The sequence below is a fragment of the Rhamphochromis longiceps genome, linkage group LG14 (assembly GCF_057381845.1).
Source record: "Rhamphochromis longiceps isolate RC_006_pf linkage group LG14, R_longiceps_female_GT1.1, whole genome shotgun sequence".
NCBI lineage: Eukaryota > Metazoa > Chordata > Actinopteri > Cichliformes > Cichlidae > Rhamphochromis > Rhamphochromis longiceps.
In genome coordinates, this window is record NC_140570.1 from 33,743,841 (window position 1) to 33,755,709 (window position 11,869).

Genomic DNA, 11,869 nt, shown 5'->3' on the forward strand with positions numbered 1-11,869 from the left:
CCTTGCTTCTGTTGTTTACATGATTTTTGTTCCTATTCAGTATTTCAGAAACTCATGCGCTGGATACGGTTGTCTGAAAGCATGCCTTTATAAGGTTTACGTGCATTGTTTTGACCTTACACTTCCTGCACATTTATTTATTGTCATCCCTCAAAACTGTAACTGTAGCTTAGCTGGTTAACATATTGTGGTGAATGATGAGAAGTATTGTCTATACTGTATATGTTGCACTTTGTATTTAAGTATTAAATCACAGCAAGTATACACAAGAAGGGAGAGCCTCTTTTTAAGGTTAATAAGTAATAATGCAGAGCAGATTGCAGCAATAACCACATTAGGCCTGCATTTAAAAAAAGCTCTCACTGGAGCTTTCTAAATGTAAACATGGTAATATTGCAAAAAAACAAAACAAATCTGCGACAATCTGACTTGATTTGAATTATATGCAACTTGGTTGACATGAGATTCATGCCTTCCAATGCATGAAATGTTGTATTATATCTATTGGCAGAGGGAAGATGATGGTGGAGTTCTTCTCTGCTGCGATGGTGTTGAGAGTCTGAAGGTATCTTAGCTGGAGAGCTGAGGGTGAGTCAGCCATTACCAGAGAGGCTTCTTTCAGAGCCCTGGAAGCATTCATCTCCCCCTCTGCAGCAATGATCTGAAATATAGGCAGACGATCAGTATCTTCTGATGTTTCATTTCTGGGCCTGAATACATGAAAAGGAAATTGAATTCAGTCTTCCATTCCTCTCATTACCTTGGCCCTGGCCTCCCGGCTGGCTTCAGCCTCTGCTGCCATGGCTCGCTGCAGCTGATGAGGCAACTTCACATCTTTGATCTCTACACGCTCCACTTTGATACCCCATGGATGAGTGGCTTCATCCAGGGCTTCCTGCAGGGTAACATCCAATATCAAACACTCTAGTCACAGTTATAGTTTAATAAACAACAAATCAAATACTTTATACTCTACAGTGAGAAAACCAGTGGCTTCTACTTGTTCTAGCATTCTCCTTGTGGCCAAAAAAAAAAGTGTTCTTTGAATGGCGGGTGGGAATGAAGGAGCTCTAAAAGTATCTGTAATAAGGCTTTTCTTACCTTTTTTAAAGGGTATGCTTATATATAAATGTAAATGAAAATTTTTGTAATAGGTGTAACAGCACTTTATCCTCACTTGCATACTGAGTGAAATGCCCTCTCTGTCAGATAGAAGTTCTGCAAGGTTTTTGGTACCAAGGACATTCCTCAGAGTGGTTTGAGCAAGCAGTCGAGTAGATGAGTGCGCATTGGTCACATTAGCCACCGCTGAAATGGGGCAGTATACACGGAAGTAAACCACACCATCCACAGACACTGTCACAGAGTCTTTCGTTAGGATCTGCAAATGTTTACAAAAATTGCAGTTTATTTACTGACAGAAACTACAAATGGCTTGTGATGCATGAGATAACAGAGACAGAGTGCTTTCATAATAAAACAAAGCAAGAATATACCTCTTGAGGAGGGATATCAAAGGACACAGTTCTCAGATCTACTTTCACAAAGTTATCGGTGCAGGGTAATATTAGGAAAAGTCCTGGAAAAAGATAAAAGGCAGTTCAGATGATAATGTGGAGTCAACTTCCAAAGCCAACCGTTTTATTTTTCCTTTTGGTTTCTGGGATGGCTTAACCAAAGTGTTTGTTGTATATTTAACCACAAACCTGGCCCTTTAGCTTTTCTGTCTGTGATCCGGCCGAGTCTAAAGATGACAGCTCGCTCATACTCCTTCACTATCTGAATGTTGGAGACAACCAATCGCACAACAGTAAATAAGAAATACAGAAATATAAATGGAGTATTTTTTTCATGGTATGTATACACATCTATGTGAAGAAATAGTGATTAAATCCTAATAAGCAGTGCTCCGCAATGAGAATATACTGTACCTTGACACACATAAATATTGTGAGTGGAAAGGTTACTATTACAAAGATGATGGATATGAAAACCAACAGCCAACCACAGCATCCCAGTTTCCCTGAGTTTTTATCTGCAAAAAGAGCAGAAGCACTTTACAAGTTTTTAAAGTGCAGGGTATGTACAATATCTTGCTTTTTTTTTTTTTTCATAGCTTCATTTCACATTTAAATTCAAACCATAAGTTCTTGGTGTTACTTTGATGACATAATTATCCAGTAATATGCTCCACTGGGACGCCACCTTTTATTAAAGGTGACATAGAACATTAGTGCCGAGAGATGTAATGGATCTACACTGCTCCTATTTCACTAATGATGTAAATAATTTCTAAGGGAAGGCACGTAGCTTAAAATCCACATAAGTCACAAAGTGTTGTGCAAACTCACTGAGCTATTCAAATATCATCATTAAAACACTGAGATGTCACTCTCTGTGTCATATACAGGGTGGGAGAGAAAAAAAAGTCTTTTCAGGAAGACTTTCAGGTGAATCTTTTAAACAAGACACAAAGCTAATACATAACTACGGATAATTTAATTTATTTACTTCTAATATTAAAAATACGCCAGCCAATTATGATAAATGGTGACGACTAATGCTTTTCTAATGAAAGGCCATGTTATTGAAATGCAATAAGTGATGTTAAAATAGAATGTGATTAAGATGTATATTAAATTAATATGCCAAATGATTATGTAGGTTAAGGATATTTGGGTAAATATATGGTAATTATTAATTCACTGCTTTCCTCCTTTTCACAGTTTTTGGAGCTATGATTAATGTGTTAAAATATTACTATAAAAATAGCCCAGTACAAATTATAGGCAAAAAATAAAATATTTAAATATCTATGCTGTGCACTGAAGAGCCGGTATTCTTATCAAATTTACTTACAAAAGTCTTGAGCCACCCATCATTTCTTTATATTTTGTCCTGAGAAACATTTCACCAGGCATGTGAAGGCATGTCTAAGGTTTTCTTTGGACATTGGCTGTTTTTCCTCTCATTTTCTGTCCAGTCCTCATTTTTTTTTCTTTTTTGTCATGCTACATAATGCTAATGTATGAATTATTCAAGCATAAAAAGGACCCTAACTCAAGGGATGGACCAGTGTTGTACCTACACATGAAACACAACTTAAACCAAACACTTGGCATATTTCTGCGTAGTGTGTCCTTAAAAGTGAACAAGTACAAAAGAAGAAGTGGAAAATCAGTGGCAACAGATCATATGGAGAAATGAATCCAAATTGGAAAATTGTGATTTGAATTCAGTGTCTACAGCCATCTGTTAAACATGGTGGAGACTTTGCAATAGTTTGGGTCTGCATTTCATCTAGTGGTGTTGGAGATCTTGTCAAAACTGATGAATGCATGTGAAAAGTACTATCAGATTTTGATCTAAGCACAGTGTAAATGCACTAAACGTGTTTACAGTATGTTTGGCTTAAATAGAAAAATGCACAATTCAACCCTACTGGTGATGTATTGGCCTCCCCAAAGCCTGGACCTCAATATCACTGAAGCAGTGTAGGAATGGAACAAAAGACAGCCAGCATCCAAAGAAGGGCTTTGAATGTCCTTTACGAAGCCAGGATTCCTGAGGACTACTTAAGGAATGCTGAAGAATAATATATTTAGGGGTGGATGTTGCTCAGGATGTAGAGCGGGGACATCTGTTAATCAGAACGTTGGTGGAGCAATCCTAGCTGCTCCAGGGATGGCTCCCCCGGCACAATACTGAACCCCGAATTGCTCCCAATGTTAAATAGAAATAAATCCCTTAGATGTAGAGAAAAGTGCTTTTGCCTTACAGTATATACTATACTCCCACTGTACTTTCACACATTTTTATATCTTTTACTGTACACATTTCCCTAGCAAATTAGAAAGAAATGAAGTGAGGCACAAGACTTTTACACAGCACAGCTGTCCTATGCAACTCCTACAATTCTGGACTCTTTAACATAAGGTTTCTTGGAAGAAAAATCAGCCCTTATTTTATATCCCTTATTCTAAAAATAAACATTCAGAATGGGTTATAAAAAGTATTTACCTTCAATAATGCCATCATTTTTCTGCAGTTTATCCTGTGTGACCATCTCTGCTGTGCTGGATGTTGTAGAAATCATTGGTTGTCTGTGATCGAGCAAGCTAGAACAGTACTGCACTTGTTTACGTGTCTGTTCTCTCTGTGGGTGCGGTCTTTTTCCCTTAACACCGGTTGCTTTCTACAACAGTGAGGCACGCTTGCCCTGTAAGTCACCTTTAGGTTGCTAAGATGTAACATGAACCATTTTTGTTTAACCAGGATCTTTGTGGCTCTTGTATTGAAAAGCTATCTCAGTCCTGCTCTTGTGCTTTCGTACATTTAAGTTCAGCAGTCTGTCACCTGAGTCCGTCACATGAATAAATAATTGTTGTATCCAAGTCATGAAACATGAGAGGTGATGTTCAAAGAAGATGATACGTAGTTTTCCTCGCATTTTTCCCATGGATTCCCCAAGTTTTTACAAAATTAAGGATTATTTATGAGGTTTAAAATTCTATTTCATGGAATATAGATTATATTGAACCTTACACGGAAAGTCATTAGTCTGGCAGTGTTGGGTCTACTGACTTTTTGGACCCTTCATGAAAAGATTCACAGGAGTTTCTGATGTGTTTATTTTTCAATGTTTCTCCTGTTTTTTGTTTTCACATGTATAACTTTATGTTCTGTTTTTTTTCTAGGAAGAGTGGGTTTTTTGGTTTGGGGGGTTTTTTGGCCGTGGAGATCCTGAAGTTTTTCACTTTTTTTACATTACATTTTTATAAAATTGTAATTTAAATGCATTTGCACTATCTTATGACACATGCTCCAATTTTATTAAAGTGAATGGGCCAAAAATACAACTGTAATTTCTTTTTTGACTTGACAAAAGAACAAGGTCATTTTCAAGTGCAGTGTTTGTACTGCCTCTTTTTTCCTTGAGATCTTAGTCCAAATAACTCACATATGATTCTGTTTTTATTATATTTATATATTACAGTGTTTCATACCACTGGGTCACACACACTAAAAATAAAAAAGAGTTGGCAAAAATAAAGGGTTTTTTTTTATTAAAATATTTGCTTTGGTTGGAAAGATCCATTGCATCAGGCACCAGCGGCATCCATCATTAACTTGCGACTAAACTCATAAGCCAGGAAGAGGGCTCCGTTGGCGGGGAAGGTGCGCACCATTGTAGGAGTTAAGCCAGAGTACAGAGCAGTGAACCCTGTCGGGACAAAGAGGAAAAGCTGCACAGACTGTTCTCTACAGATTAAAAAAAAGAGCATGGACCAATTAGCAATATTTCAAAATGACAGTCTGTCAATATACCCTTATCACACAGATAACAGTTATTAAAGCTGCAATGTCACAGAACAGTGTTTTATAGTGCATTTATCTCTGATATGTTACATAAGGTTATAAAACATTGTCTCTCACAATAATTGTTTTCAGTTTTTACTGTTACCCACCTCCTATGAAGTGGGGAGGTTTGTCTGCTTAGATATTGTTTTCTGATTCTGAATATTACAGCCTGGCATCAAGATAAGGGCCTACTTTGAACACATGTGTGTCCTATTCTATAAGCCAGTAGTAAAGGGTGCCAAAAGCAAGGGTTAAAGTCCCAGTTTAAAGTCCACACCCCACATTCTTTAAAGATTAGTTACATGTTGTGGGTCAGAACCATCCCCATCTTCAATTGTGGCCTTCAATCGGATCACAGCTACACACTTGTAAAGTTTTGTGACCTACTGCTGCTTACACTGCTGACACTATCATATTTTTTAACTTACGTTCACAGACATAAAGAAATATAACACATGCCAATATATTCAAAATGGCATTTGGGGTGCATCCTGCAAAAGTATGTGTTCCCAAGACTACAATCATCACACAGAGAATCAGAAAACCCACTCATATTCATCTGTGCATACATGTTCAAACCTTACCCTCAGTGCGTATAACACCCATGAAGGTCTTGATGAAGCCCTCTTGCCTCCCTGCTAAGGAGTACACCTGGATCCTGGACTTTATACAATCTATTGGATAGACCACCAACCAAAGACATCCTCCTGCAAATCCCCCACTGAACATCAGCGGAAGAATACCTGCAAAGGCAGAAACTATTTTGAGTCAAACATACTACAAACTCCAAAAATACCATAAATACAACAAGAAGATGATATAACCATACCTATACCATCTTTGCTTGTGCCCATGTGTCGCGCAAATGTGGACCGACACCACTCATAGGCTCCAAAGAAGCAGAAGTAACCAGGAAGTTCCCTCATGAAGGTGGACATCAGTCCTTGGTAGAATCCTAACGGGCCATCTGTCTTCAACACGGTCTTAACCACAGTCCACACTGTGCTGAAGACATCCCAGAAAACAAAGTCTAGCACAGCTTTGGTCAACTAAAACTTTTCTTGTCGTAACAATGTCAGGTTTTTAATTCCACTTACCTTTTCTGTCCTCTTGCCACCTTGCCAGATGCTTCCATTTCATGCATGGCTTGCAAGCGACATTTCACCAGCTCCGTGGGGCATATTGCCATGGAGGAGAAGATGGAAGCTAAAGACCCTGCAGATGCCTTCTGAAGATCACTGACGAGCAATGACAAGTACAACAAAAGATAAGAGTATGAAGAGGAAAGGGTTTTAATGTACATACATCCCCATCTTCAATTTTTAGAACTACAAAAAAGAGACTGTTTTATTTCTGCCTCATGCAGCCAGTGCTAAGGTTTGCTCTGACCGCTGATACACAAATAACTGGCATGTGTCCGACGATCAAGAGCTCTTAATGGATATCGATTTAATGACTGTTCCCAAGACGGTTTTCCAGTGTTGTGATTATATCACTCATTTGGTACGGAGATAAATGCGCTAAACCTTATGGATTTTTAATGTGATGAGTCTGCTTCTGACTCTACTATGCAAAAGGTTTGAGTCACACTCATTTCATTTCATATATTTTGCTTCCAAGGTGCCAGGCTTTTTTGTAAATTTTAAAGTCATGTTGAGCAATAGTTTTCCAAGATTCTTGTACCTGATCAGTTTCACAGGAATGTTTTTTTTTTTTATTTCCTTAACACTGAGCTATGAATCATTCAAAGATAAAAAGGTACTTAACTCAAGAGATGAACCAGTGTTGTGTCTACACATATAGCAGATATTCTTAGCAAAGAACCAATTCTAAACTGTGTCTTTAGGCAGAGAAGCAGCCTGTTACAAAAACACAATCTGTTTCAGCTTCTTTAGTTGAATTTATGAAAAATCACAAAGATAACAGAGTTTGACAACCAAAAACAATGTTTTTGTGCAGCGAAGGCGATTCCCAAAGCAAATGCAAAGGTTATACGCATTTAAATATGCCTTACTAAAACATATACTTTTACAGCATTACAGATTTCCTGCTTTAGGAAGCTCAAATCCAAGTTCAGGCAAGAGGCTGAAAGGTCAAATAAAGATAATGTAAGCTGTATTTCATACTTGATACAATTCCAAATTCCATTATCAAAATTAGATGAACAGCTTAGGAAGAGAGTGACCATCTGAAAATTAGTAGCTACACTCATTTGGGCCTTTTTTGCAAAAAAAAAAAAAAAAGGCTCAAATGAGGAAAAAGTTTTCCTTGCAGTTACATCAAAGAAATATTCTCATCATTTCTAGTTTTTTCTTATGCTAATCACTGTTTACTGTGACATAAAATAAAGATTTAGGTTGTGATAAATGCAATGTGGCACAACTGTAGAAAAAGGTAATTCTTAAAGTGATCAGACAGCTCAAAATACAAAGCTGGTTAAGGAAAGTTATTTTAAAATTGCAATTAGTTTAAAGCCCGTTTGGCTGAGCATGATTTCAGTGGGTTCAATGTGTAATATTAATGGCAGTATTTTCATTATAGTTCATTGAATGACAAAAAAAAGCTTTTTCATTAAAATCAAAATGAATATCCCAAACAACTTAAATCCTTTAAAAATGCTCCATCAATTTTAACATTTGTCTCTAAAGAGCGTCACTGAAAACCATTTCTCTTCATTTAGTTTCTATTTCTGGCTGCAACAGATAATTATTATTGTGGGGAATTTACTTAATTATTATTCACTTTATTATTTCATTCTCAATTGCCAAGAAAGACACTTAATCTAAAGTTTTAAACTGTGTGAGCACACCCACTTATGATTATGATGTTGCATCTCAGTACATGATGAAATGCTTTTCTGCACAGGGAGTGAAAAGAGGAGGCAGCAAATCACAGAGCGGAAAGAAAATGTGGAGGATTGAACCCCCGAAAATGTCTCAAGACACTGAAAACTGAGAGTCCTGGTTCACATGAACATTTAACATCAAATTGTGCTATACCCAGCTGCTCCTCACTGAAGTCTGTTACATATTATGCAGGTTATTATGTAAATAAATAGTCAGAAATATCTTCTTCCAACCTGAGATCAGCGCCTTTGTCCATCCTTGACATAAAGCGGACGGCATCCTGGCAGAGCCCATAACTCAAGAAGAGCACCGCGTTCTCAGCGATGTTGGCTATCAGGGCAGGCGTTGTGCCTTTGTAAAGACCACGGAGTCCCACCTGCCGGAATGTTGAGATGAAGCAGTGGATGAAGCCGCGGTACATTGTGGGAAACGTCTGCATCTTCACCTTTGCTGTGTCAAATGGCTGACCGCTCAGCACGCAGGCTGTGCCACCTGAGTGGGCATCAAGACGTGAATAACTGAGAAGAACTCAGAGATTAAAAAGTATTGGAAATCAGACTATAAAAATATATGTAGATGTATTGAGATACATATGTGTGTGTGTATAATATTTGATCTTAAGAAACTGTATTTTTGAGGTTTTAATTATTTTTTAACTGTTCCTTTTTCAGGGTGGAAGAATTGTACAACATACATCATTAAAGACTTTAAAAAAACAAAAATTGGGTGCACAGGTTTGAATTTATTTTCATGTTTCTCTAATACACACAGTGTCAAAAAACATATACAAGGTCAAAATCTATACACATACCCCCATTAGTATTTGGTAAGCAAACAGTGCAAGTTACATCTCAACCAGTTACACCTTTTGGTAGCCATCAGCAAACTTCTGGCAGTTCTGGCTGAATATTTGAGCACTTTTGTTGGCACAATTTGTAGAGTTCACCTGGTTTATTGCTCTTTGTGGATTTAGCTATCTCGGATTATTTCCATTCCCTATACTGACAGTATGCAGTATGTATAACTCAGTGAATTGACCTCGCCTAACCTTGATGTAACCTAACACTGACCATAAACACCACAGCCGCTGTGCACCAGTCCAACACAGTGCTTTACTGTAAATTCACAGTATGGCAAAGCAAACTGGTTTATCCTGCATGAAACTGTGTTGTACTTTCATGCAACCTTTGAATAACACGAAGTAAAAAGTACACACTTAGCAGTGTTTTTTTTTTAAATATATAACTTCAAATCATATACAGATCCATTATCTGATTTAAAATTAAGAACATTACATCTAAGCTTTAAATTTCCAGTTTATCAAAGGCCACTGAGCAGTCCTTACCTTTAAATATAACCTGTCTTCTTCCTCTCCCTTCTTTTCTTTCTTACATCTTTCTCCATCTCCGAGTGAAGTTATCTCTCATTCTCCCTGGGAAATACAGCAGCTGTACCTTTAGCTTGCAGACACACTGTGTGACAGACTGCTCACAAACAGTTTGTGTGTTTGCTGATATTTGTTAGGCCGATTGAAACGTTGCATTTGAAGTTATCTGCCACTTAAAAAAATGTTACTCCCTTTATGATCACTAGTTAGATGCTGAAGCACACATGACATCTGCACCAATCAGTTACAGATTACTGAATCTAATGGGTGCTGTCAACGAAATCCTTTTTTATGCTGGCAAAGAGAAACAACCAGTTGTAGTCAGTCATGATCACTAATGAAAAGTTAATAGGCCATGTCCTTGTCAGGTTAAAAGACATTGTACAACCTTCAACAAGTCAGATTTTAGTGGGTGATTTAGCATATCACTCTCTATGTATACTTTTGAACCTGTGCAGATAAGAGAAACTCCAAAATAAACCCAAGCCTATCCATATAATTACTGCTTTATTAAAAAATCATTAAATACATATGTTGTGCAGTTATTTCACCCCAGAAAAAAACCCAGCTCAAATAAATCATTAAAAGCTGAAAATATCCATGGCATTCATGTCAATGATGAGTACAGCATATAAACCCTCTGACCTCTGACTAAACTTTAGATAAATAACTGGACATATACAGCAAATGGTGTTAAAGACGATCAATACTGAAATAGATGTGGCCTGCTTCCAATCTTTGAGCATATCCCAATTTTTGAATTTTGCAAAATTAACCTTCCTCACTTCTTTACGTTAATAATTGAATGACAGCTTGGACTAAACCGTTCACCCCCACACTGATGGGATCAGGTAGGTGTTATGCTGTGATCCTTTTGCTGCCAGGGTTTGGGTCACTTTTAAAGCAACACAAAGCTGGTCCAAGTGATTATCTTCAATCTGATGCGAGTGGCGTGAAATACGGCCGTGTCTTTACGTTAAACTCACCTGCAGCTCCAGCTGAGAAGTCGATGATCGCCTGAATTACAGGATGTGGAGCCATCGTGACTTTAAGGACACGAGCCTGAAAATATCCACATGGTTTTCATTCATTTCACCTTTCCCTAATCTTTTTTTCCACACGCAATCACAAAACATGACATTATTCGCAAAAGAGATTAAAAACGAGCCTTAGATGAGAAATAAGTTGTTTTAACAGAGGAAGTCAGTAAAATGAAGCACCTAGAAGGAGCCCGTGGTGCTTACCTGTAATCTCTTTAGCGTAGGTTAATCCTTCGCAAAGAACAGTGGGAGCATTTAACGCGTCGCTGTACTTTCACTCCACCTTACGACACAAGTTCCCACATGATCTGACTTCGCAGAAAGGAGGTAGCTGCACATTCAAGAAACACAGGACATAACTCAGACGTAATATTATTCATCCGTGCTGTTGTCCGTGGGAGCTCAGTGTTAGTTGATGCAACAACATAAAGTATTACCGTTTTGTCGATAAGTTCATTTCATTGGCGGGTATTTGTCCCGTCCTACCGAGCGCAAAACGCTCAAGGAGTTCACGCTACAGAGAAAAAGACACACTCAGTTAAACACACGGTTTCATTCTTAAAATTAAGTAATTGGATAATAGTTTAATTATATGAGATATAGATTAGATATATGATACACTACACCGAGTTAAAGTCATATTTGGCAACAGGCTCTATTTTTTTTAACTCAGTCTTGTGACATTTCGCTGATTAGAATGAAATAGCTTTCTGCATCGTAACATCATCTGTGAATGATGTCTCGATAGATTTAACAGAGGTATGAATATGCGGACCGGCGTGTCTATTACAAGTTTTGTCGTGATATTAAGAGGAAGACATCCCAAGATTCTAGTACAGTGGAGTACTTTATGTGATAACGTAAATCCATCGTGTATTCATTCCACTCACGTACTCGAATAATTGCGCAATGTTGACGGAATTATCTCCCCCGAATTTACTCATCTTGTACTTCCGAATTTATGCCAGTAATGCCCCGTCTGACTGTAATACCCGATGAAGACCACAAGGTGTCCCCCTACTCCACAGTTGGCTTAAGACACCAGACAGCTTCTGCTCCAGCAAACAGTCTCAAAGTGGTAGAGCCACAGATCATGAAAGGAACGAGTCCATTTACTTCATTTTTTTAACCCCCAAGTTTGTATTTTCCTTTTTACCATTTGAGAACATTTTATAAAGACCTTACTTTTATTAGCATTTTTGCTCATGAAATGATAATTAAAACTATAAAATGTG

The 11,869-nt window shown here is 37.7% G+C and overlaps 2 protein-coding genes across 3 annotated transcripts; both read right to left on the bottom strand.

Annotated features, from left to right (window-relative positions):
* Positions 1-462: 462 nt before the first annotated feature.
* Positions 463-4,849, bottom strand: stoml3a (stomatin (EPB72)-like 3a). Its single transcript, XM_085379994.1, has 7 exons — positions 4,021-4,849; positions 1,932-2,035; positions 1,707-1,779; positions 1,497-1,579; positions 1,178-1,381; positions 761-895; positions 463-661 (listed from the first exon to the last, which is right to left on the bottom strand). Exons 1-7 carry the CDS (start codon positions 4,094-4,096, stop codon positions 467-469), a joined length of 870 nt encoding a protein of 289 aa, XP_085236120.1. The 5' UTR covers positions 4,097-4,849; the 3' UTR covers positions 463-466.
* Positions 4,850-4,946: 97 nt separating this feature from the next.
* slc25a15a (solute carrier family 25 member 15a) lies at positions 4,947-10,978 on the bottom strand. Of its 2 annotated transcripts, XM_085379992.1 has the most exons (7): positions 10,839-10,978; positions 10,581-10,656; positions 8,441-8,699; positions 6,459-6,599; positions 6,191-6,366; positions 5,946-6,104; positions 4,947-5,224 (listed from the first exon to the last, which is right to left on the bottom strand). In XM_085379992.1, the coding sequence occupies exons 2-7, from the start codon at positions 10,633-10,635 to the stop codon at positions 5,103-5,105; spliced, it is 912 nt and encodes a 303-aa protein (XP_085236118.1). In that variant the 5' UTR covers positions 10,636-10,656; positions 10,839-10,978; the 3' UTR covers positions 4,947-5,102. The 2 variants fall into 2 exon arrangements, with proteins under 2 accessions (XP_085236118.1, XP_085236119.1); XM_085379993.1 differs by lacking the exons at positions 10,581-10,656; positions 10,839-10,978 and adding an exon at positions 9,553-9,678.
* Between the last annotated feature and the right edge of the window lie 891 nt (positions 10,979-11,869).